The sequence below is a fragment of the Ylistrum balloti genome, unplaced genomic scaffold (assembly GCF_031769215.1).
Source record: "Ylistrum balloti isolate Yb309-2 unplaced genomic scaffold, AGI_CSIRO_Ybal_v1 Utg369616, whole genome shotgun sequence".
In the NCBI taxonomy this organism is placed as follows: Eukaryota; Metazoa; Mollusca; class Bivalvia; order Pectinida; family Pectinidae; genus Ylistrum; species Ylistrum balloti.
In genome coordinates, this window is record NW_026781889.1 from 1398316 (window position 1) to 1426153 (window position 27838).

Sequence of the window (27838 nt, forward strand, 5' to 3'; positions counted from 1 at the left end):
AAGCATCTCTGTAATTTAGTGATGTCATTAGAAACGGAAGTGCAGTCACATGTCCGATACTCATGTCGATCATTTCAGATGAGCGAATTTGAGGTCCGTGGATATTTTTTAAGAAAAATACTGGTGTTGCACTGATTAACTTGTTCAAAATAAAATGTATAATATTCACATATTTAAAATAATTTATGTATTGGTTTAGTGGCAATTCGTTGACATAGCGTAACTAGCGTTGAAATGGTTCTAAAGGGTTCAGAAACGAATGCGCCAAGTATAAATAAAGCAAAAGAAACAGGTAAAAAGTAATAAAGGACTGAAGGGCTGAAAAATACCGGAGGTCTGAACTCAGATATAGCAAGAACATACGAGGTCATTCAGGTATGCCGTGGTCTGACAAAGGTTGGACAGACTGTTCTACATATAAATTATACCATATATATTTAATTAAAGCATAAAATATAACGACAAAGGAAAAATAAATGTGCAGTCTCTAGAGTACGAGGTAATATTTATCGTTGTTCAGAAACTTTTATGTCTAGGTATTGATTTCTTATAAAACTTCCTTTTCTCTAGAACAATATATAATGAAAATAAAGTATCAATGCTTTTTTTAATTAGTAACGGGTTGTTTAATTAGATTGAGTTACTTCCCTTTAGTCTTAGTCCAAGAACGACAACTATGGACTCGGCAACCTTTGTTGTTAAATAATTTGTCATTGGCACCGATCGATCGAAAGACGTTATTGTATGTTAAAACGATTTATTAACATGATGTTTGTTTCCCAACACAACCTCTAATTTATCTTTAACAAGATCACGTGATGTGCAGTTGCAGAATTCCGCCAAAATTGACTGATATAGCGCGAAAAACGAAGGAGATCCGCTTCGTGCAGACTGCAAGGTAAGCCACGTGTTTATTAGTTGTTTTCCTATTCGAATCTAGGCTAGCTACAGAATGTGTAATAAGCATGTGCAGATTTATGTTTTCACGATTGTTTGTTTGTTTCATATGGAACATGGACTTGTTATTTGATAACAGTATAATGTCGATGCATTGTTTGGTAAACAAACAATTCGCCAAATAAGTCCAGTGTAATGAAATATGTCGACGATATCAATGTATTTGTATCAGATGTTTCCATATAACTTTTTATTTAACCGTTATAGGGACAATGAGCTGTAACGGGAATCGACTGATAGGTGTTCGGGGTTTGTTGTGTGTTATGTAACAAGTAACAAGGCTCCGTCTCGTTTAAGCCGAAGTCCCGCTCGAATTTCCATTCACTGTTTGGTAATTATAGAACGAAGGCCTTGGCTATTAACGGAGATACACGAGACATGGTGAACTTCTTGAATTTTTGTGTAGATACATATTTACCTGTTTTAATGAGAAAATAGAAATGTGCTACTTAAGAAAATGTAACTGGAAAATGATGATGCAAGAGTAAAAAAAATTCACGAATGATTTTCAGGGCAAATAAGAAATCGAACAAAACACATTTTAATTTCAGCTGAATGTAGATGTCATATATAATATGTATGTCCCACAAACGAAGTTGTTTTTACTTCCAGTTTGCTGCACTGGCTAAATTTTAACATTTTTATCAAAAACTATGGGATAGAATTTTACAAAACATTGCATGAGTGTTTATGTATGTGAGACAATGTGCGAAAGCTTTATTTGTTTTTCATTTGGTCATCTGGCTGGTCAGTATGACCTCTGATTGGTAAGAATTTAGCCGAAATTTAGCCTATTTCAATGAAAATTGTTATGTATGTGTGGTTTCACACCAGAAAAACAATTTTGACATTTTGTTTTCTGATTGGACAAGATGGACACATCATAATTTATCTTCTTATTTCTTGAAATTTAGATTTGTGTACAGATATTGTCTGACATCAGGAACACAATGATGGAGTCCGTTTTCAGATTTAACAAAATGGTATCAGAGGTGATTTTCTGATTGGTTGAAATTTACATATTGTCTGATTTTTATGAAGAAAAGGTACATATATACATAGGTGTTGTCTGACTGTGGTTGTTTGGGGGACCTAATTAACGGTCCCAGTTACAAAAATCACTTGTAAACATAAACTTTTGCATCATGTACTACACATGTATGCAGATTCCACATACAGGATTTCGATAGGCCAATGTATGGTGAGGTTTTTTTTTTAATGTTCAACAGCTTGTCCGTGGTTATACAAAAGAATAAACTTGTACTTGAAAGTATTAATTAGTAGAAGATTGGAGTGTGACATTTCTATGACTACAGTACACTTCCACCTTTATCAGACAAATATCCCCTGTAGAGCATACCAGGGCTGTGGTACAAAATATATAGGATGGTAAGAGATCAACCTATTTTTAGGCTGTACTATAACCCTTTGTGACAAAGGTAAAAAATAGTGTGATGAGCTGGTAATCTGGTTAAAGAAAAAAAATCCCACAAGATGGTTAAAAATGTACTTTATATTTCATTCGGCTATGCTTTGTTTTTAAAACACTTGGTCGCACATCACACTCAAATCTTCTACTGATTGTGTTATCAGAACATTCATTCTATGAATTCATATTTTAAAAAAATCTTTCCTCTGACCCAATCAACCCTAAAATTTTGAACTTGCCCACAGCTGGTTGTCAAGTTTTCCCAATGCAGGGAAGGACAATGATATATGGGTCCCTTATCTTAAGTAAAAATTACTGGTATACAGTATAGAAAATGAATGGTCACTAAAAATTAAAATAAAAATAGAAAGGAAGTCACATGTCACATCCTCGCTGATTAAGTCGCCATTTCATAGCTGAATTTGGACAAGTAAATTTCCAATCCAGACAAGTAAATTTTTCAGCCCACTAGTCCTGTGCCTAGTGGTTTAAAATATTTTTCCACACCCCTGATCTAAGTGTTGTAAAGGCAGTGGAAGGCCTATTCGATATGAAGGTATTGGAAAAAACTTGAAGCTTAAAATAAGCCAGAATCCAGGTGATCAGGAAAGCTTTACACTTTGAGGCCCTACTAAGCATAAGGCAAATGGAAGACGGTCATTTCAAAGCTTCCTTTCGGTGGTTTACAAAGTTGAAAAAAAAGTCGCAACATTTCATTCAGGCAATCTACCCATGTCACACAACATACCATTTCCCTAACTGACATTCTCGTTGACAGTTTTTAAAATTTTGTACTCCGGACGCGGCAGCTGCGAGAGTATCCTGATAGGTTTATGACAAATATGGACAAAACATCGGTGTGGTTCGACATGCCAGGTCAATCAACAATAGCATTAAAGGGGGACAAAGAAGTCCATGTTTATAGCACAGGGCAAGACAAACAAAAAAGTACAGTGACACTAACAGCTTATGCTGACAGCACAAAAATGGCCCCTCTTGTACACTTGCCTGGAATTCGTCTCCTACAGAAATGCAACATCCTGAGTGGTATTGTAGTATGTAAGGAGGGGCGGGAGCAATGCCATGGGGAAATGAAGAAAGTATTAAGTTTTGGCTGAAGAATATTTGGGGTGTTATAACACTGACAGGCGACTGCTGGTGTGGTACTCGTTCTGGGGCCATTTTACAGAGGATGATAAAAAGCTAGTACACCAGAAGTACAACAGCAACCTCTGTGTTATTCCGGGAAGTTGTACATGTAAGCTCCAGCCATCTGACATTTCCTTGAACAAACCTTTTAAAGACAAGATTGGAGAGAGCTGTATGACAAGTGATGTTTTAACGGTCCTGTGGAGAAAACCAAAGAAGAGAATTGTAAGGCTCCATCTAAGGCAGTTAGGGACGAGTCGTTTATTAGAATGACTATAGTATTTAAATCTGCCAAACAAAGTGGGGGACTTGTTTTTCTCTGTTTTAATAATTTTATTATTTTCGTTAATTAAAATTCTGTAGATCTGGCAAATATTGATGGATTTGACCAATATGATCTCATTTGAGATCTCACTAATATAAAGCAACACACTGAATTTGGGTCAAATCTGTTTACCAGGTATGAAAATTTCAGTTATTTTATCGTAATGAAGACATGATCTATGTTTACGATTTTAAAGACCTGTGTATCTCATGAAAATGCAGACAGAGTTTGAACAATACTGAACTCAACAAATTTCTATTTTGATAACAAAGAATATAGTAAATTTGCTTCAAACTGAAGCAAAAATCTCCAGTTATTCTGAAGTAACCCCAAAAACAGACTAGCAGACAGACTTACTAAATACAGTATGCCCACTATTTTCATGGGGGTGAAAAAAAAAATAATGTGGAGTTAAAATAAGTTCAGGAAATATTAGCATGCTTTTTTCATGTCCAATAGCTTGATGTTACACTTAACAGCAAGATGCCATTTTGAATAGACCGTTTTTCTTTCTATTCTACCATTTGTTGCCTAGTAGAAAATAAGTTTATTACCAAGGATTTGGGTAAGGTTCATTAAACTTGCCTATGGTCTTGTGATGAGTGATAGATGTACTAAACCGCCTTTCATTTATGGCACAAAGTCCATGACAGACAAGTGGTAGTGATGTTGAATCATCACACACTATTGATTATATCAGTATACTGTGTAGCCACTGTTAAACAATTCATAGTTAATAAAACATAGTCACTTACATATATTATATATTCCCCTTATTGATTTTGTCCTGTGTCAGAACTGACCTATATGTATATGATGTTTAGCCACTGGTCAACCCACTGTGTGTATTGGGTGTATACTCATTGGAGATGTTGACAATTGCAATACCAATATAGCCAAGCCTATACATAAACATACCGATGTATATATATATTATAAATACATATATGTATATTGACGCTTCATCACAATCAGATTTCAATTGGTATCACATGTATGTGGTTTCACTCCGGATTGCAGGTTTGTTTCAACATTTTAGATTTATATCTAATATATATATATTTCCTGGCAAAAGCAGGAATATTGGTGTTGATAAGTGTATTAAGAAATATATACTTTGTATATATGTTACATCATTAATTCTTATCTTTAATTGTTAAGTTGTGGCTTTGTGCCATATTCTAAATAACATATATATATATTGTCAGGTGGCACAACAATAACGCACTTGTGTTTCACCGAGGCATTCCGGATTATCCGAGGTGGAATGGATATGTAAAAGTTCAGTCACTTGTTCAACCATGTGGGTATTCCCTGGATACTCCTAGGGTACTCTGGTGAAACTGTTACCTCACACAGTAAGACCTTTTACCTTGCATGCTTCAATCGAGCCAACAAGAGTGATTGATATAAGTTGGAATGACTTAACAGAGTTTGTTTGAATATGGGTCCAACACCAGTTTATTCTTTGTGCATCAATTAAATAATTGAATGATGATCATGTCAACAAAGTAAATGTTTTGCTAATGTTTTTTGTCCTTATGACCATGTTCTGATGTTTATTGTTAGGTCACAGTATGATTAGTATCCAGGTGTCAGACCCACATTCAAAGGTTAATAGGTCAAGATCACATTTGACAGCATCTGTAAATTCATCTAACCATGAACATGTAGCATGGGAGCAAGTCACAATGATTTTATTTGCCCTATTTTACAGCTGAAAAATGGCTGTTATCCCCAGTCAAAATTGGTGTTATATTCCCAATAGAAACAAAATTAAAAATATTTTCCAATTTTTTTGAAAATCCTACTTTATTTTTCCAATTCAATGAGGCATAGGAAACTGAGAAACATGCTTTTCATTTTATTGGTCTTGTTTTGATCTTGAACTGTTTATGCCACATTTCATTTGTGACAAGATTTTCAAGCTGGCAGCCAGATAAGATGTTTTGCTGAGGCATAAATTGGAAACATCCCCACAATTTTCGCACAACTTTTCAGCTAGTATAACATGACAGCTTATAGATCAAAGTGTTAATGTTGATGACATATAAACATAGCATTTTCTCCTGTGGACTGTGTACAATGTATATATATATATACATCATGTATATTACATTTTCCTGCTGCAAAATTAATCTAATACAACAATATGAATTATTGGACACATTGTGATCACCAGTTCTAGTTCACTGTTTAGAAATAAATACTATTTAGAATTTAGGTTCAGTTTTTCTTGTGCATAGTTTTACATATGTATTTTTTTAGTTAAATTCGGCCATGTTGATTAACATAGCAAAATGCTGTTGTTTGACTTGGAACACAATTTTGTTAAGTAAACTTCAGCTAAATCAACTGGCAATGCCCGAGAAAAAAATGTCTACACTGTTAGGAGGGTATTAGATATAGGTTGTGTAAATGAATACTGAACTAGATTCAAAACACATTCAGCCCTGTCCAAATATCTTTATCACTAGCTGATAAAGCTGTACAATTTTATAAGTTACCTACTGGTATAACAACACCATCTGATACAGCGGGCTTCCTGGCTGATTGGTCCTATCAAACTAGTATGAATTTTTTTTGACACTTCTGTAGAAGCTGAGACTACAGGTGCCTTATTTGATTCAGCCAGGGGGGGTGAGGGGAATATCCCTTTAGTCAAGTGGTAAACTGTCCAGCGAGAGACGATGGAATGGTCGTTAGTTCGAACCCCAGAGGTGGTAAGGTGTTCTTCATTACTCCTTCAGATTTAGTGCTGTTGACCTCTCCATGGGTAGAATATAGAGGAGATTGAGATGCTTCCTTGTACATGTATTCATGTCTGGGAACTATTAAACTGTATGTAAATTTTGTGTTCTCTAAAATCATTCACATGTATGGTTAGTATTAGGAAATTTCTGAAGATCAATTGAGTTATCAAAGCAATTGTTTAAGGACCAACATTACCATATGCTGAAACATACAATGCATGTTATGTGACTAATGTTAGATCTAGACCAGTCAGGACATGTCTGATAAAAATGTGTCCACCACATGCAGTACAGCTGCTATGAGATAACTCCACGCCAGTGATGTCAAAAGTATTGCACCTGCATTGAAATAACTCCACTCCAGTGATGTCAAAAGTATTACACCTGCATTGAGATAACTCCACTCCAGTGATGTCAAAAGCATTACACCTGCATTGCGATAACCCACTTCAGTGATGTCAAAAGCATTACACCTGCATTGAGATAACTCCACTCCAGTGATGTCAAAAGTATTACACCTGCATTGAGATAACTCCACTCCAGTGATGTCAAAAGCATTACACCTGCATTGAGATAACCCACTTCAGTGATGTCAAAAGCATTACACCTGCATTGAGATAACTCCACTCCAGTGATGTCAAAAGTATTACACCTGCATTGAGATAATTATACTCCAGTGGTTTCACAGTACAGCTGCTCCTTTACAGATCACTGTTGTTGACAGTTTCCTACAACTGATGATGTGTTATCCTTGAACTCCCAAGTTTTTTGCTTGACATTCTACGAGAACATAACTAGGCCTGTTCAGACACATTCTCTAGCTTTCTTATAATAGATAAAGTATGTGTACCAAAAACAGGTCTAGACTACAAACTTGAAATGGTTCTTCATTTTATATGTCAGAAAAATTCAGAGCTACTGCCCTTCAAATTCACTTCAACAGATTTCTGTTAGTATCAGTTCTGTTGTGTAATTTCATAATGAGATGAATGTAGCATGACAAATTACAAAAGTCTGTGTACTGTTGGTAGATGATATAAGATTTTACTGAAGTATCTCAGAAAGACATTGCAACTCTCTTTGCATGCTATTGTAGTTTCAAATTTTTGCCTGGCCATGATAAAGCCATCAATTACAGGTTTGTATAGGTATTTAATGGTTAATTCTTTCAATACTACACAAAGCTAGGGGCAAGTGCTTATTGGCTTTAGTTAATAATGTCGCAGTTCAGTCAAATTTTTGGCTCCATGTTTTATTTACCATGTAGAAATTAGACCTACATGTAGATGAGAAAGGTACATATACAATAACGAAAAGTTATTTAAGATATGAACTGACAGACTTGGAGACTGTCCAACACAGTTGATTAATTACTGGTTTATTTCTACCAGGTAATTTGTAGGCATTTTGTACCTACTTCCCTGCCCTGTAAAACCTTTTGTGATAAAGATCTACATTTTCATCCATTTGATTACATGAATTAATGTAGTAACAATTAATATGAAGACATTTTATAGCTAAACAGAAATAAATATTTAATATGCAATAAGGCTTGATGACAAGCTAGCTAACTAGAAAGTGCAGAAATTTTGAAATAGCTTTTAATTTAAACAAGTTATAATGTGACTTCAAGGTGATTTGAGCAAATTAACAAATATACCAATATTTATAATGTGAAAACAGAGATTGAACAATAATAAAATGAAGGATGTTTTATTTGCTTTCTGCTGTACATGTATCTAATAAAAGCAAGATGTTTGTCTACATCCCAGTATAGATCTGAAAATAGGACTTATGGACTATACTTTATAAGTAATTAACCTAGTATAAAGGAGTTCAGACCTGAGTGATCCTGTGACATTCTGGCAAATGTAATGACTGCTAAAACTGAACATTTCTCTACAGTCATAAAACACTATTAACCATGTCTGCTTCTCCAGCTTTGAAGAAGCAAATATACCAGTATTCCTAATATGAAAACCTTGACGTAGAACAGATAAGTTAACGGAACAAATTCATAAATATTCATAACCATATTTAAAATATATTGCAATACTGCTTGATGACGAGTAAGCCTAATGTACCATATATTTTCAAAACCTTTAAGCTGCAAAAAGTTAAAACACTTGGTATGTGTTTTCAGACTAAGTGAAAATGTTGAAGGAAAAAAAAAAACTAGCACTGATAAAAATGTAATTAACATTACATCCATTACATTTTTCCTTTTCAACTTTGAAGTACATTATTTTCTTTTCGGATATAGAGAAAAGATGTTAAACATGTCTAAAAAGAAAGCATTTTATAATTTTTCAAAAACTCATGCAAGACAACCATAACCTTTCCATTCATCTGATTCTTGCCCATAAATGAATATATTCAACACTGCTTGATGAATAGTTGAGCTTTAGAGAAGAACATTTCAAATGTACATGTGTTGATGTGGTGTATAAATCACCGTGTGATGTACAACATCTCAGTAGGTAGTATATCACCTATGCAATACTAGTAATATTCAAATTTTGTTTTATTATTGGAGATGCAGGTGTGTAGAGTTGATATCATATTTGTGTGTTATTGTTATGGAAATATAAAGTGATTTGGAATGATTATGTCAACATTATGGTTTGTATTTTTGGTCACAATTCCAAGGCCAGTATATGTATTTACATTTATAAGAGATTTTGATTTTGTTTCAAATAAAACAGTATTTAAACATCAGATTTCAAATTTTAGTAGGTTGAACTGTATGTAGAACAAAAACACCTTTTCAGTTTTTTCAATTCAGATTTGAAAACATTTGTAACATTACTTTTCAAATCTCTTTACTTAATTAATTTTAAGTTTGGTTCAGATTTAATTTATTTAATTGTATATATATATTAAATTTTTTTTTTATACAAACACTGCAACATACAGATAATTGCATGACTTTGCAAATTTCAGGTCAAGGATAAGATATTTTTCAGGGAACTTCATTAAAAAAACCTGCTGTATTTCTGGCGTGATGCATATCCTAACTTAGTGATATATATGGTAGTATATGTTTACAAACCCATCCATCAGTTTGTCTGTACACGACATTGTTTCGGGCATGTCACATACTTTCTCATTCAGAGGCCAGGCTATGTGTGGGAATACCAGTATGATGGTTTGTTGCTGACTAAAATCAGGGCACCTCTCTATATGCATTGCATGTGTCCTGTTCTCATAGTGTGAGTTGTGTCGGGACCAAGCCGGGGACCTATATAAAGCTATCATATTTCTGAAGTCTAACTCCAGATAAACTTGTTTAGGTATCATGAAGATAACTTGGTTGTTACTTGTGAGGGTCTCTGCGGACGGATGTAAATATAAAATTGTTGTCTTTTTTTTATAGGTACATCTGGTTATCCTACTTTGATGATTTGTGTGATCTTATCTGACCTCTGCCTTTTTGGATGCTGTGTGACCTTGCCTGACCTGCAAAACTGACCTTCCTCTTCCATTCACCATATATAGGAAATAACTTGACACCATGACGAGGGATAGCTATAATGTTAATGATGGAAAATGTACCAATGGTACAACTGTAATGAACAGTAAGTAATTTTACTTAATTTATTCAAAAATTTTTTTACGTTACAATATTTGCATGCACAGCATTATACTTTGTGTTATATACTGCACATATTACATATTCATCTTCTCAAATTGATATGCAGGAAAATGTTTTCAATTCTTACATAATTTGGTTGAATTTATTTCAAATAATGTAAGGAAATTTCCATCTTGTTTGTTATAGTTGATCTGGAAAACTGTAAATTAATTTGAAATTATTTTGAGTGGTTCTATCAAAATAACATCATTGTGGTTACAGGTCAATATGATGAAAAGGAAAAGTTCTTACCACCTGTCAAGGTGGAGCCTGGGCTTGACAGCATCAACAAAAACCCTGACGACCTTGAACTTAATAAGGAGGATGATGCACCTAAGGACAGGTCAGCTTAAATTAGCACAGCTAACAATTTCAGTAATCCAGGTATTTGTGGAATATACCTGTCATGGATATTGTATCCGTAGTGAAAGAAGAGTGGAAAGATGTTTCCAACAAAATTTAGTTTGTATATACCATCACTCAACATATTTGATGAACAATTCTGTCTGTCACCAACATCTGATGATAAGTACCTTGTAATATATATGTTTCTAAAAAGAATGGTGCTGTTTAGCATATTGTAACATCATAGCCAAATTTCTTGCTTATCCGAATCTCAAGTTTCTTAACTTTAATACTCATTCTTGTACTTGCAGATATCGAATTGTCTTCTTCATAATGTTGATTCATGGAATCGGTATCCTTATGCCATGGAATATGCTTATCAATGCTAAATCGGTAAGTGTAAATGGAATTGATGATATTTAATATGAAATGGAATACAGCCTGGCTTCCACTCTGAAGCATATACCGGTTCACTCATTGTTGGTCTGTTAAGAGTCTTTCACTATGAAATGGTCAACATTTTAGATTTGAGACTGTTCAAGTAAAACATCTATCTCATTCCAGGGTTTTATTCAGGGGTATTAGGTAGGAGTTATGGGGTCAAGTACTGTGCAATCATTAATTTTTGTGAGGGAATAATTTTGGGTGATTTTGTGGGCATTCTTAATTCACAAATGGATATATCCAGGAACTATTGAAATTAGTATAAGTAGATTTTATTGAGTTATATTGATCTATGAAATGAAGTGCTGACAAAATATTGATTTCATGAAAAGTGAAGCTCAAAGAAAATTTATGATTTTACTGTGTTTTACTTAGATAATCCTTTTTTTCCTTTTTGGTTCATTAGTTGATAAACTGATTAATATCACCTCTTCTCTAAAAAGGAAGTCAAATATCTTTCTCAATATTTGTGCACTAATTTTTACCATATTTCAACTTTTTTTTGAAGTCGGTGATATTGGAAATTTATCATTCAAGTACAGCTATTTTAACGGAGTTGTTGACATGAAATGTAGATACTGTGTGTTGATTTTGACAGTATTTTGAAGACTACAAGCTTTCCAAGAACACAACAGAAGTTAATGAACTTAGGAGCAATTTCATGTTTTACCTTGGAATAGCATCACAAGTTCCAAACTTTATCATGAGTGGTATCAACACTTTTTGTCACTGTGGTGGAGGGTAAGTATTTATATATTCATTTCCCATCCAGTCATTTCCTTAATGTTCATGCTCAGTATACATCAGTATTTCCAAGATAAAAACAAAAGTTAGAAAAATACGAATTCAGTCAAAATAAAAGTCAGAAAGCCATGATTTTTTCTGCTTCATCTAAATGTTTGGAAAATGATATGTACAGTTTGACTTAGATCAAAGTTGAATCCTACACAGACATGCCTGAATATAATATTTGTCTCTCATATATTACATGTGCATCTGTGTTATAGATATAGTATGACATACAGTAAGTTGTAATAACAGTGATACTGTTGTGATGTCAAAAGGGATTGACGTCGCATAATTGTCTCAGTGGTAAACAGAATACTTCCATTTCATTTGAAATGCAAGATCCTGTATTCTTATTTTGCAGCATGCCCTCATCACGGAGAATTGTGATTGCTATTTCTTTGGAAGTTGTGTTATTCATAATAACAGTGATCCTAGCCATGGTGGATAGCACTGATTGTAAGTATACTGACATTCTATTGTAAGACCTGCTTTGTTTAAAGGACTTTAACAAGGCATCTGACCGTCTTTGTCACTAGACCTCCACCTCTTAGTTGCAGGTTTGAAGTGGTCAGGTATTGGCTGCCGGTCAGTGGATTTTGTCCAGGAGCTCAATCTTTCCTCTAACACTCAAACCTGGCATGTCCATATATGACCCTGGCTGTTTATAGGTTATACAGCAACAATATACCTAAATCTGTCAATTAACTGACTTCAGCAGGTCACCCACTAATCAGTACAAAAATGTATATTATTGGTTGAAGTAGCCTGTAGTGTTATTTGCAACCTGCAAGAAAAGATATTGAGCAAATTTCATTTTCACCCATTTTGAAAGCCACAATGGTGATTTTCCATGGAATAAATATGTTGTCTAGGATGAGAGTGAAATTGCTGACATAGAATAATGCATACAAATCCAAGTTATATGATGTATGTTGTGTTTGTTTGATTCTATTTGTGTTAATCTTGTTTATCTTGTAGGGTCCAGGGAGTTTTTCTACATAACTATGCTAACAGCTGTCTTCCTTAACAGTAAGTAATCAGTCTGGTGCCCAGTTTCTAGACCTCAGCCAGCTGGTCATAATTAGGGTAGTAGTAATATATCTTAGCTCAGATTTGATGCACATCACAATACACATCCTTCCATTGAATAATTTTTGATATGATACACATGCTGTTGGTAATATTTGTTGCTGACTTTAAAGGAGCATTAAAAATCAACCCACAGTACAATGCTCTATCAGAACAAGATTCTGATGTGAAGTGTATTGAAAATATTTACTTACTTATAACCAATAAGTTGAATTATAGAAGAAATAGTACAATACAAGCCTTTCTTGCTTGCTGTGGAAATAAAAATATCTTAATAATTCACAACAAAACAATTAGAAAGCAATATCTGGTATCTTTTTTGACTGACTATAAATGGTGTGTTATGTCATAATGAAAAGGCAGAGATAGCAAAAATTGAATCCGAGTGTAGTTATCACCTTATGTATCGAATAGTGTCCCTTTTGTCCCTTTTCATAATGAGCATGTCTTGGTAAGTTCACATTGTTACTCTTCTTGGATGCAACTTCCCGTATGAATTAAATCACAAGACAGATAAGTATGCCTTTGGTATTTATTTTTCAAGGTCATGATATTTCCTGTTGCTCTGTTCATGTTTTCTAATATGTATGTGTAATGGGGGAGGGGTTGGGTTGGCATAAAAAATCCTTCATGGTATATGTACATGCCCTCCATAGTTTAATCTATGAACTATGTACTGGTATGCTTCACACATATCAGTATATGGAGGAATGCGATTTGACATTGGAATGTTTTTTCAGATTTATAAATTTTCAGATGATCTTTCTATGATACTATATTATATTAATCAGTCCTTCACCATTTTACGTCTAGTGGCTACTGGTGTATATCAGAACAGTGCATTTGGTCTCGCTGCCATTCTACCCATGAAGTACACAAATGCCATTGTTCTTGGAAATGTAAGTAATCTAAATTTTCTATACCAAGCAACTATTTATATATCAGCAATATACAGGAATTAAAAGTTACAGGACTGAGACCAGTAAGACATTGCTCTCAAGGTGCACCCTGATGAGAAAATAATACTAATTTAAGGGTTTGTATAGTTAATTCAAAAGAAAAATTTAAAACGAGAAAATGTTACTACCACATATGGGTTCATCTGAAATCAATGTTCAGTGGTAGGATTAATTTAATTGATAATATTTGCATTAGCATTGCTGAACATAAATTTAGGTTATCATTTGCTTGCTACCACATATGGGTTCATCTGAAGTCAATGTTCAGTGGTAGGATTAATTTAATTGATAATATTTGCATTAGCATTGCTGAACATAGATTTAGGTTATCATTTGCTTGCGCACTAGTTTAATACAGTAGGAAGGAAGAGAGTGTCTGTTACAGGACAGTGAAAAAGCATATAGTTTAATGATATCCACAATATTCTAGGGTTTACAATCACTTTTGCTTTTTGGGCCCCTAGAACATGTCATGGCAAAATTAAAGACGAAAGCAAAGTAATTTGATTGTTTCCAGGAGAGAAAAAATTCACCAATTACAGGCAGATATGTTCTGTTTGAAGATTACAAAGGAGCAACATCTAGCTTCATTATAATTACAATATACCTTTATGCAACCTCAAGATCTACATCAAAGACTCAAATTGCCCAGGTAGTCTTTTTGTCGAGTCCACAAGGTGTCGCACATGTAACCTTCAATTTAGCCATGATATGTTTCACGGTAGCAGAGAACAATAGTGATTGTATTTCCTGGAGAATCGTGGATGAATGATGGTATTGTGGAGGACTTGTTGTCTGGCAAGGACTCATTGCTGTGTAGATGTTGTGAATACTCGTGAATATACCTATAAAGGAGATCAAAATATGACATGATTTGTCGGTGAAGCTTCAGCACCACTTATGGTATTATGATGTAGTTCTTGGTAGATGTCTTTTGAACTTTATTTTTCGCTCTCTGTTTACAGAATCTGTCTGGTGTTTTTATTGCTGTTGTCAATCTGCTTGCTTCTGCTGGTGAGTGACACTGATTTTAATCAGAAGTACACATGTCAGATCACAAGATATGCTATTTATGGCACAATCAAGTCAGTAAAAATCTCTTTATGGCCAATTTATAGATGTAAGAGAGAGGGGAAGTATGTAGTGTTACCCATGTTCGACATATATCTGCCTCATCCCAAATTGGAATCTGTTTGATATCTCAAGAACCTTTCGACAGATTTGATTTTCCTACATTTTGCACGAAAGGAAAGATATCAAGAGGATTTGTATGTTTTCCAGTTTATAACAATTACAATTTTTCCTGCTGGGAATTAATAACCAAACATAAAATGCAGAAGATGATGAATGCCATCACAATGGATAGAATTCTTCTGCTTGAAATGTATGTACTATCTACCATTATTGTTTCCACTGATTGTATAAAGTTACAAGTCCAAGTAAGTTTATATATCTTTTCATTGCTGTAATAATTTTTTACAAACCTTTATGATCCAACGTTTATTGCATATAATGAAATGTTTGTAATTTGTACATTTGGAAAGCTACTTTTCTGGATCTGACCAAACATCTCTACATGTAATTTATTTCCTTTCCAGGGGCACCTGACCCAAAGATTCAGGCCATCTATTACTTTGTTGTTGCCATAGTGATACTTCTGGTGGCTCTTGATGCTTACTTCCTCCTCCCTAACATGGTAAGTCTTGATACAGATTATGGAGACCTTAGGGATTCATTATCGCCTTCAATATTTCATTTCCTGCCCATGACAGTAAACTATTGGAGATCAGTTTGAAACTGTAATTAGCTCATCCCTCTCCCCAGTCCCAATTAAGTTATTTCTGTACCTTTTCTACCTTGTCATCCAGTATAACGTAATCAATCTGTTCTATTTTTTACAGAAATTTTACAAGCACTACAAAAGCCAAGTAACTGCAGCCATGTCAAACAGTGAATCTCCGAGTTCTTCATCCTTCAGCCAGACAATGGGTCAGTTCAAAAATGTCTTCATCAAGGTAAGAACCATTGACTATATTCAGCTTCATCCATAAAAAGAATTTTGGCTGTTTTTTATATCAGGCTTAGGGACTTTGATGTATGGAGTTTGAAATTATTTTCATTTGAATAGGATGAAGCAATGAATGCATTGGTCTGGTTACACATTGGTAACTCAACTGTCGCCTTGCCATTAGGGATTTAATTAACTGAATTAAAGGTAGGGAGGGAGTTATTTGCCCAATCATGTGGGTTTCTATGGAAATCTTTTAAGGGATCAAGGAATGTTTGTATAACTTAAGCCTGATTATTTACATAAAGCTACATGTCCTATTTGTGAATGAAGATCAACACATTATAATATCTGGATAATATGAAATCTAATTATAACCTTTCATCACTCTTTTTGTACAGATAAAGGTCCAGGCCATTTGTGTTTGGTTTGTCTTCTTCGTGACGTTATCCATCTTCCCTGCCATTTGGAGTAACGTTAAGAGGATTGACTTCCCTCTCAGTGGTAGGTATCAACTAACATTAATCAAATATTTCTGTATTTAGTAAATGAAATAAGAATGGAGAGGTGAAATATTGTTTCATTCAGAGGATTTCAAACTTCGGGATTATTGAGGAAACTTGGCCATGATTAATATTGCATGATCAAAATTTTCAACAACAACAAAAATTACGGTATATTGGTACTATTGTTGGGGAATGTACTTTTGTTATATAAAACAGAGCACAGAATTTAGTACTAAAAAAAACATTGTTCAGTAAGTCCTAATCTCATTAATGTTTGTTAAATGCCTCTATATGTCAAAATCATTGTATTTATAGACATATTTTTACCAAGAAGTAGCTCCAATCCTACTGGTCGGCCAGTTTATTATGGGACATCAAACTGACTGACCTCTTGTGCTCCTAGATTTGTTTCTTTCATGCTTGTTCTGCTCGAAATCTGAAAGTTTCAATAGTATCTCAAAACAATGTCTGACACTATTGAAATATGGCAGTATCTATTAATAAAAGAAATCTGAAGGGTTTTTGCGATGAGCTGTAACATTTTTAGAAGCAAACATATTTGAAAGTTCTGAATAGTGAGTTTATGACATGTTAAAAATGTGAATGTTTATGAAGTACAGTTAACACAGGGAAGGGATATAACTCTTACAGTTATAACTACAAGAAATACGGGACATGGCAGGAATTAAGATAATTGAAAGCTTGGATATGTGGCATTCGGAAATGCCACATTCTTCTCTTTACAGTATTTCACAAAAAATAAATTCTGTATGTATTCAATATTATAGATTTAATTTGTAATCCTTAATTTAAATCAAAACTCGAAAAAAATTATACACTGGTTCTTTATTTGAACTAAAACATTGAATTTGCTATTGAACAACTAAGAAATCACAACATAAATTTCATTTATACTTTAATGATTTTTTGCAGATGGGATGTTTGTTGGAATTTTCTGCTTCCTGAGTTTCAATTTGTTTGCTGTGCTTGGTAATTTGACATCAGAGTTTATCAAAGTGGTAAGTTATTTATAGAATATTCCTGTTTCACTTGTATTTTGTTCAGTGCTGTCAATAGAATACAGTTACTACTAGAAATAGTTTAATCTTGTACTGATCAAAATAATTTTGTCTTTTATGACCATGTAACATTTTGAAGAATTCAGCCCTAACACGAACTTACCACATATAGCAGACGACCAGATTCTGCTCAGTTAATGTTTTACATTAGACATTTACCCAAATTTGACAGTCTTTGATATTTTGATGAAGAATGAACAGATGTTATTGTCCTTTAGATGATAACCTCTTTTGATATTTAGAAGTGATATGAAGTAATGTGTTACTAAATTTATCAGTATGTGAGTATGGTATGTGTTAAGATGGTTTGTTTATATTACAGCCAGGACCAAAGTATGTCTGGGTACCGATCCTGCTCCGTGGTCTGCTCATTCCTTACTTCCTGTTTTGTAACTTCCAACCGGGTACAGGGCGTACATTAGCTGTTCTTATCGAGAGTGACTATGCAGCTATTTTCGGTGGTGTTATTCTGGCCTTCACCAGTGGCTACTACAGTAGTCTTGTTATGATGTATGGCCCAAAGTAAGTGTTAAACAGATACAAAAAATGTTAAAAGGAGAAGGGGACAAAGTTTTGTATGATACAGGCAGGAACTTCGCTCCTGAGAGGATAGGGGGAATTAATGACATAATACTGCCCACTAGCAACAAGGGGGAAATATCTGTATCCTTTCTTATCAAAGAATTTTTACTATATTTGGTCTTGAACCACCTTAGAGTTTGGTTTACCCAGGATCTGGCTTCCCTGGAAGCAGAGAAATGAGATATAACAGTAAACTATAAAAATATGTGACAAATCTTCCAAACTTTTCTTCATTGTTTTGTAAAGGAATCATAATAGCGTAACTGTTTTCTTCCTCCAAATTATCACTGGGCCATATTTCTTGTCTGTTAAACTTCGCATTTAAAAACATATAATATGAAATATTGATGTATGGAATCTTGCGCTTGAAAAGGAGAGTAAGTGAAAATACAAAATTTGTGTCTGATTGTGATTGTAGGTTGGTGGAGCCAGAGGTAGCCGGCAAGGCTGGAATGATAATGGCATTTTGTCTGGTGACTGGGATAACAACAGGCGTAGCCTTCTCATTTCTTCTGTCCGTAATGGTTAGTTGGGGTTAACTACTGACTCCGATACCAAAATGATCTATCATGACCTTTAGGAAGGAGGTCATAGACAACAATTACTTGCTACATCTAAAGTAACGGTCAAGACCATTCTTCATCCAGGATCAAGTTTAAGATCAACAAGCTGATCAGCTAAAAGGATGTATGGATGTGACTGTATTGTTACAGCAAAAGTAAAACCATTGACTTGCCAAGCATTTAAATATGTAGTTATGGAACTGCACTTGCCTTCATTTTATCACATGAAAATTAGGAAATAACCAATGTATGTTCTTCCAGTTAAAAAAAAAATCATTATTAGGTGTTGTTATATGTTGCTAAAACCGTAACAGTAACACGTATTATAAGACATTTAAGAAAAAATAACAACAGACTTCTGTCACTTGGCTGCAGTGTCTGGACCACTCACTTGAAATGTTTATTCATAGCTACATGATTGCAAAATGAGGGAATTGTTCATTCACAGCCTAGCCACAATAACAGGACCTCTCAAGGTATAATATGGGTTTCACGGTTCATACTGCGCTGTCAATGCCTCTTGAGAGATGAGTGTGTTAACAGCTTTCTGAAAAGCTTGTGCCCTTGCACTTCCCATAGTTTAATCAGTATATCACAATTATGTAATGTAATTTTCGAATCATTGAATTTGAACTAACTCTTTTTATAAAATTGTTTTAATTAATATCATTCCGGGAATCTACAGAACAAGAGATTTACAGTTTAGATTTACGTGCTCAGATATTGGTTAAATTTTGTGGATAAGTTTGATAACAGCATGTAAATGATGAAGGAAGATGGCGATGTAAAGTCCTAAGAGCTTACTGTAAACGTACTTGATTTTGTGCCATCAAATTTTAAGGCTCTATCACTTTTTGGCAAATTAACGTCACGATGAATTTGTATATCCACAATAATTGTTAAATAAACATACATAAACTGCTATTTGAACAACAATCTTATTGTAGCGCTATGATTTCGGTATGAAAAACGCTGAAATAAGATTATGCTAAAATATGTATGTTTACAGTATCAGAAAGGTCAGTTCCAAAGGATTAACGTTCCCTACCCAAAGCCAGGTATTAAGTTTACAATATGCAAGGGACCACAGCCCATAATGGTTGTTGATTGAATTTTATACACTGCCAAACACTGACAGCTTTATTGTCAGTTTACAAAATTTATACTTCAAGACTTTATTCTACACAACCTGCCAGATATTATTGAGAGCTAGTTTTATCAGCTAATCCTACAGGTATTTGATGATGTTCAAATGTTCATAAACCTCATTTTCATCTTCAGACTTCATTCATCTTGATATCCTTCTAGATGCAATATGAATTAGATAACTTTCCCAAGTCTTCTCGGGGTTCCTGATAATATTTTTTTAAAAGTACTAGTTTTATCTACTAGTAATATCATTTAAAGCAACATTTCGCTGTTGATATACATAAAGCTGCCACAAGATACGCTCGCTATAATAACATAGCTAGTTCATGTGCACGCTGCTGAAACAAGGTGGTCTCCAAAGGCAAATCTACTGGAATAGCTCCATCATAAAGGCCTACATTTGTTAGTGTAATTAATGCAGGTTTGTCTGCTGTATACAAATTATAGCTAGTTTGTACTGCATTGTACTTAGCATGTTTTGTTCAAACATTTTCAGTACATGAGGCAGCAAGTAGAGTCTCTGCATGTGTTCTTTACTCCAAGCAATTTATTTATTGTGGTTTACTGTATTTAATGGGCAATAAGCCCATCCATATATAGTGCTTTTCCATTAAAATAGAAGCCAGTGCTTTATCAGACATTTATTTAACCCAAACCATGACATGAATAAGCAGTAAATGCATTGTTCGGGGTTCTTTTTTTTCAGAAATTTTGAAATCCTGCTTATTCATTATTGCGATTTCCAGCTGCTGCCCCTTCTTACAATTTTGTTTCACACAAGTTTGTTAGTGCTGATATTAAGCTTACAATCTAATTTATTTGTTGCTCTTATTTGAATTCTTTTTAAAGATGCTATTGACATATTTAAGCTGTACATACTGCCTGTCTTACTCTATCCCAGGTATTTCAATATTTCAGTTTATTTTAATCTTAAGCACTACGCTTTGTTCAGTTTGTCACAAAAGAGGCAATAAGGAGGATTTAATCAAATATCACATTAGATTTTGAGACATATCTATTGATAGTCATTAAAAATAGATAGATCAAGTCCCTGTTCCTATATTTATTTGAGATCAGAGCCCTGTTCCCATATTTATTTGAGATCAGGGCCCTGTTCCCTTTTTTATTTGAGATCAGGGCCCTGTTCCCTTTTTTATTTGAGATCAGGACCCTGTTCTCATGTTTATTTGAGATTTAGGCCCTATTATCTTGTTTAATTGAATAATAAACTAATGATTTTCCGTAGAATATTTTCAAAATATTGGTTCCTTGATATAAAATTTTCTGTAAAAATATGGACTATCATACATTCATATTGAATTCAGTCATTGGCTGCCATACTGACTTCACATCATATTTTCAACCATAATAATAATGATCATTCAAAATTACACATTCCATATTAGCAGAACTGTTTAATATTTTTTTCTAAATTGATTGCGTACAATGAAAAACTGACACCAATTACCTTCATTGATATTAAATCAGGGATACAATTTTTCTAAGTTGAGGTAACATGCCAGAACATTTTTTGTAAGAAGTCGTGTTTCCAGTTAATTCACAATAGCAAGTTTGTACATTTTTTATAAGTGGTAGTGCTGTGATTATCATTCATCATAAGTAAACTAAATGAAATTGCTAGTTTCTAGACTAGATTGAAATGAAATGTTTAGGTAGTAAGTATTGTTTTTGTCTTGCCAAAAAATTCATCAGATTTTAATACCTTTTGTTATATTTATATGTTATCAGATGTTGCAGATTTGGTCATATGAAAGATAAATTTTCTGAATTGTAAGGTAAAGTCTTAATGGAATACAAAGAATGTACATATTATTCTTAAATATAGGAAAGAAAATATTGTTTTGCCCTGCTAAATGTACAAGTATTATTTCTGATCTCACTATTATCACTTATTTTATGAGAGAAGCATGTCTTCCTGAAATTCCCACTTGGCTCTTGATCTTTTTCATGAAGCCGATCTCTTTGGATACTTTAACTCAAGCATGACTTGATGAATGGTGACCAGATCATTAAAATTGTAGATCCACCACGAGAAATGCAGATAAAGACCCCTTGGATTTTTCCAAACACACACATAGATTATTAGATCATGTTATTGATTTAATGATTTTTTGTTAACTGTTGTTGGTTTACAAAAAACACTTTCAGTCTTTTAAAAAAGTTTCCTCGGAAAAATGGTGTTAATGTTGATATTGTTTATTGTTTTCCTTTCTCAGTATAGTTGACTGCAAACCCATATCAAGGAAATTATATCTTCTTCACAGATTGAACATTTTAGTTTAGTATTTGTAAATTTGAAGTCTAGTAGTATATTGGTGTTCAAAAACTTGATCAATGCAAAACTATCCAGCTGATTTTTGTTATACAGTATACATAGATGTGTGTCTTTGTTTTGAATGTGTGTATTTACTTATTAACATACCTTTACTAATAACTTGTTAATTCTGAGGTAAAGAGGCCTATGTTTGTTTGTGTTTGAGGAAATATTCTGTTTAGCTATACGAATGTTTGCCAGAGTCAATCTGACTGGTGTAGTCAATTATACACAACTCACTAGTCTATTTATAGCTAGGTGCTATGATGTAACCAACTCTTATTGAGATGTTTAATGAACATAAATAGATCTTCATTATTTTTATTCCAAAACTTAAAAACTTGGGATTTTTTCTATCACCAGTATGTTGAGAACTAGGCTTGTTAACCGCACACATCTTTATAATTGTAGTTTAGTCAATGTGAAACATCTCCTTCAGCAAGCAGCTAAACCTAGGAGTCCTTGATTGTGACATGCAAGCATGTCACAGTCAAGGAGGCCATTCACATTCCTGTAATCAGATGTCTCAAATCAAATATAATTTCAGATACTTACAACTACAGACTAATAGCACTGTCAACCTATTCTGTCCATTAATAAGTCCATGTGCTGGTTTAATACTACTGACAAAGGGTAGGTTAAGTCAGTTTGCCTGTAATATATTTAATGTACTGACAATAGCAGGATTGAGTCCTTTTTACCTGTATTGTAAGTGACAAATAGGTGGCTGGGTAGGTTGAATTCTTAAGTGTACTATTCTTATGATAATAGCTAGATTAAGTCCATTTTCCTGTAATCATCGCAAGGAAAGTTAGGTTTTGTTGTGATTTATAATTCTAGCAATCGTTGGTAAATTGAATTTGTTGAAAACTTATTTTATGATGATTGAGTCTTTGCACCTGTATTAATTTATGTTACTATAGTTCTTAACTTAGATAGATTGATATATTCATAAATTAATCATAATTTCATTATCAATATACTTTTTTACCCATGTTAGAGTGGTTTCAATCAAGAAACATTTTGCAGCCATATCTAATATAATGCCCATTTTTTATTTATGAAGTATAGTAAAACCCTGATGATAACACATTCAAGTATAAACAGCACAACTTGTCCATGCTTCCTGTGCTTATTCTTTGAATCTTAGTTAAATACCCTCATTTATATACCTTAAGACCTTGAGAAATTGCTGGAATAATACTCCATGATATAACAAACCTCTATATCATGCCACAATTAGACTGGAAATCTGTGACAGTGTGACAATGTTTTAATGTATGTACAATGTATACTGGGATATTGTTGGCAGTATAACAAGGTTTTACTGTATATATACTGGACTATTGTTGGCAGTATAACAAGGTTTTACTGTATATATACTGGACTATTGTTGGCAGTATAACAAGGTTTTACTGTATATATACTGAACTATTGTTGGCAGTATAACAAGGTTTTACTGTATATATACGGAACTGTTATTTGCGGTCTGACAAGATTCTATTTTGATCTCTTGAAATTAATTGATATCTTGATCATCAGATTATCTATGTTATACCATGTTTACAAAAAAGTATAATGAAATTGATAACTGCTGTCTGTCCTTGTGATTAATATTTGATAAAAAACAAGACAAACTATCTTTTAGAAGTGTTCATTTATTTGAAAATATAATATAGTCTTTTGTATATATCTTATTATGATAAACATGACGTCATTCATGATACTGTAAATCACTCACATATAGTGCAGGATTTAAATTGGCACTGTAAATCACTCACATATAGTGCAGGATTTAAATTGGCTTTAATATGCAAAGAGAGTTAATTGCATATTCAAATCCCTCTTGAAAATACAGGTTACAACTGTGGGTGGTATCCATGGTGATTCAACTGTAAATTCCATTTTCAGGTAAAGTCACATGATTGTACTCAACAAAATGATGAATAATATGAAACCATCTGTTAATGCAGAGTCTATGTCTCGGCTCATTACCGGCAGGTGAAGTCATTTCTAGATAAGTGTAAAGAGGTACATTCATGAAATGTCACCAATATCTTAATGGTTTATCTCTTTTCTTTCATGTCAAAATTTAGTTATTGTTTACTATCAGTACAAACAATATTTTTGATGCCTTACATTTATACAATTGAATGAGAAAATCTCAATGTTGAATTCATGAATACTTACAGAACACTTTAAATATGAGGAAATCTGTTACTACTTATGTTATACATGTTTATGTGTGTGTATATATATATATGTGGTGTTTAAGGATCATGTTTGGACTGATATCTTTGTAACTATACAGTGTTGAGAGACTCCTGAAAACTAGTTACATAGTGACACATTTTCATATCCAATATTTTTGTGAAAAAAATGTTTTTGTTTAAATGACAGGTATTACTAAAGCTAATTACCCCCACCATTGTTTGATCGTTGTTTGTTCATAAGAATTTAAATATTCCCTTCTTTTCTTTTCTTTCCCATTTTTGTTTATAAGTGTGTGGAATTGTAAAAAAAAATGTAAATAGTGTTAATAATCTTGAACTTCCAAGCCTAAGATGGTTGCCTGTCAGCTTCTTTTGTTTTTCTAGTCAGTCACAAAAGCAAACGGTCACAACTAGGGACAAAAAGGAACCTACAAATGCTATTTGTGACAGGTCCATTAAATAGGTCTCAATAAAAAGGGATAATAAACTTTCAGTACAAAGATCAAAGATGGTTGCCTGTTGGCTATTTTGTTTTTAATCAGTCCCAAAATAAAAAGGACACAATATGGCATCAAGGGAAATCTACATCTGGAATTTGAGAAAGATCCATTTAGTACTTCTTAAGAGATATGGATAACAAAGATTGTTTACAGATGGACCACCAAGCACAGATTCGAGGCGATTTGAATAACCCACTATCTAAGAATGTGTCTTCATTGGTTTTTGTGCATCATTTTGGTGGGTTTTTTTTTAACTTTTGCGAGATTTGCTAGAACTCCTTTACATTACTATTTGTTGATGCGTCACTTTTTAATATTTATTTGTTTTTCAAGATGGCAGTCAGTAGCTATTTTTTATTTTTACATGAATTCTCTAATTGTTTTTTTCTCAATTACTACCGAAGGGATCTTGAACAAGTACAGTATGGGTCTTACGTGTAGTTTAGTATTCTAAGTTTTGAATTCGATAAAATATTAAAGATGACTGCAAGTACAGCTGAAAATTATAACTAATGTTTCTCAATGATTTCCAAACTACATAAGTCAGTTTACAGTACACAATACACTATTGTTATTTCATAGTTAACTTGATGATATCTTCCCCGACAGGCACAATGCATAAATTATGTAGAGAAAAGGGAATTAGAAAAGTCGTTTGACTACTATACGTTCAAATTAAAGGGGAAATAAAATTATCACAAATGAAGTGTACAGACCGAAAAGAATAGATAAGCTGGCTAGGTTGATTGTTTTATTGATGATTAACTCAGTTGTATAGATACTAAAAGTAGATTAAAAATACAATTCCATACTACTGCTCTTTTGAAGTCACATTTTGTTGTTTATAGACATAAACTTGAAGCCGTTTATACTTCAACTCCAAATTATTTTATGATAAGGTAATGACGATATTTGAAAATATGACCGATATGGTAATGTTTTGTAAGACCAGAGTGCAAATGGAAAATCGGAGGCTATGTTTGCAGTAGTGGGTACCTAATTGTTAGTGTACTTTGTACCAATCGAATGTCAGGTGGTAGCAAGTAATCTAGAGCATTACTCGTGTACGTAAATAAATATAAACAAAGTCGGCATAACAGACCAGTCCACTGCTTCTTGGTCGATCGATGCAAGTAACGTCACAAATGATAACCAGATTGATATCTAAACTTTGAGGCATACCAACGAGCACAGAAATATATATTTGTCCTAGTGAGATATCGATGGCAACCATAAAACTTTCTCATTGTGTTCCTCGTCAACAAGAATCTCACAAAAAGTTGAGAAAGGTGGTTGCTACTGTCTAGAAACGCAAAATTCACAAGAAAATCGGAACCCGTCTATGTTGATTGCCTTGTATGTAAAGCGGCTGATAGATGATATTGAAATGCATTAATCGTGTTATTGAAAATATATGCTCCTCGCGGGGAAATTCTTTGTTCGTTTTCATTCGTTGCGTCACATCCCGTTGAATACGATATTTTTTAGAACCTCTCTTCAGATCTGATTAGTATTGATCCCTTATTGCTATAACATCAAATTATTGACCTGATCAGAGTCTGATTTGTTTAAGAAGCATATGTACTTGTGTTTTATAGGCATTTTCAAGTTCGTGTCGTGTCAATGCCAAAAATCTAGAGACAGCCCCAGTGTCTGTGTAGAGCAAAAATATTTGGTTCATATACCAATCGTAAGAGGTAAAAAAAAATGAGTTGACATCGGAATTTTAAAACCCCGCCCTCTCTCCCTAACACAGCGACTAGCTAGCGTACATCCCGACACCCCCGGGACTTACCACTCACAAGTCACACACCTTTCCCTGTCCCTACCACAAACACACCTGAGTAAGTCCACTTCTTGGCCTCATTATGGCAGACATTAATTACCAATAATCAAGGACACCTTCGGGTGGAAAACAGGCCCAAAATAAGAAACAACCAGTCACTTCAGTGTAATTATCATTATCATCTCCGCCCGACTAGGTAAATGTTTTTTAAACTCCGACAGATTTTAGCATACATGTCAATTCCATACAATAAAATTAGACAATTGAAATTTTATTCATCTGTGCTCAGTAACTGACACTGGTCCCTGTCAATGCATTGTCTCTATCACCTGTATTTAACTTCAGTACCTTTTCCTCCTCACAGAGCATTCTTCAAATGTACATTTTATACAGACTAAAACTTCATAATTCCTCGCTCACACTTTGAACCTTAGGACACCGCAGATAATTAAGGTATGCACAATCCTTACACTTTCAAAACTATTTCTGATTAGATATTTAATTCACGATTAAATTTGTTTTCTACAATTATTAAATTCTTTATTATTCCCAAATGAAAAGGAAAATGCAAATCATTGCCAAACTGAGAGAATATAAGAATTGAACTGTTTGCACAATAGATACTGAAAGAGAGAATGCATGGTCAGTGTCTTAAGTAGCATCTATATTTTGACGAGGGTGAAGAAAAACGAAAGTGGAGATCTTTTTAAGACACTGACCACGTATTCTATTTATCCTGCAACATTTATTGAAATTTTAGACAACCGAAATTTCTACATTCTTTTCAGTGTTTATTTACTGTACGTTGACGTTACGCTGAAATGTGCCTGCCGACGTCAAAAAAATTACTCCTCGCGGGAAGACAGTTCCACGCTTCAATGGACCTAAGAACAATTTCATAAATTTTCATAGATGAACTTGTTTGTTACAACAACACATGAAATCGCTTATTTAAACAGTTATTGATATTTTGAAATGAAATGTCGAACTAAATAAGAAACTATTTCTGTAGAGTTGATATACGTGGCAGGTGTATTCCGACAATGGCAGAATGGTTTCAGGATAAATATATAGTAATCTTGATAATTCAAATATTTTCATAGGTAGCACTATTGAGTTCCCAGTTTGTATTTTTAAATACTATTTTTTACCTGGTCATCAAATTGATTGTCTTCGCCATTCCAGGTGAACATCAGACCACAGTGGAAAATATACATTAGTGGTGCCATAACAAAATCAAAACT

At 33.7% G+C, this 27838-nt stretch overlaps 1 protein-coding gene across 1 annotated transcript; it reads left to right on the plus strand.

The window, feature by feature from the left end:
* Positions 1-746: 746 nt before the first annotated feature.
* On the plus strand, positions 747-20858 carry LOC132548208 (equilibrative nucleoside transporter 1-like). Its single transcript, XM_060212032.1, has 15 exons — positions 747-898; positions 9990-10191; positions 10470-10590; positions 10904-10985; positions 11635-11777; positions 12187-12281; positions 12804-12854; positions 13728-13813; positions 14839-14887; positions 15472-15569; positions 15775-15888; positions 16283-16385; positions 17321-17406; positions 17789-17988; positions 18467-20858. Exons 2-15 carry the CDS (start codon positions 10128-10130, stop codon positions 18585-18587), a joined length of 1413 nt encoding a protein of 470 aa, XP_060068015.1. The 5' UTR covers positions 747-898; positions 9990-10127; the 3' UTR covers positions 18588-20858.
* Positions 20859-27838: the final 6980 nt, after the last annotated feature.

Bases quoted from the DNA above. Each gene is read 5' to 3' on its own strand.
- LOC132548208 (XM_060212032.1), top strand. From the start codon at position 10,128: ATGACGAGGGATAGCTATAATGTTAATGATGGAAAATGTACCAATGGT. The intron at 10,192-10,469 runs GTAAGTAATTTT...TTGTGGTTACAG, and splicing joins TGGTACAACTGTAATGAACA to GTCAATATGATGAAAAGGAA. The intron at 15,570-15,774 runs GTAAGTCTTGAT...TATTTTTTACAG, and splicing joins ACTTCCTCCTCCCTAACATG to AAATTTTACAAGCACTACAA.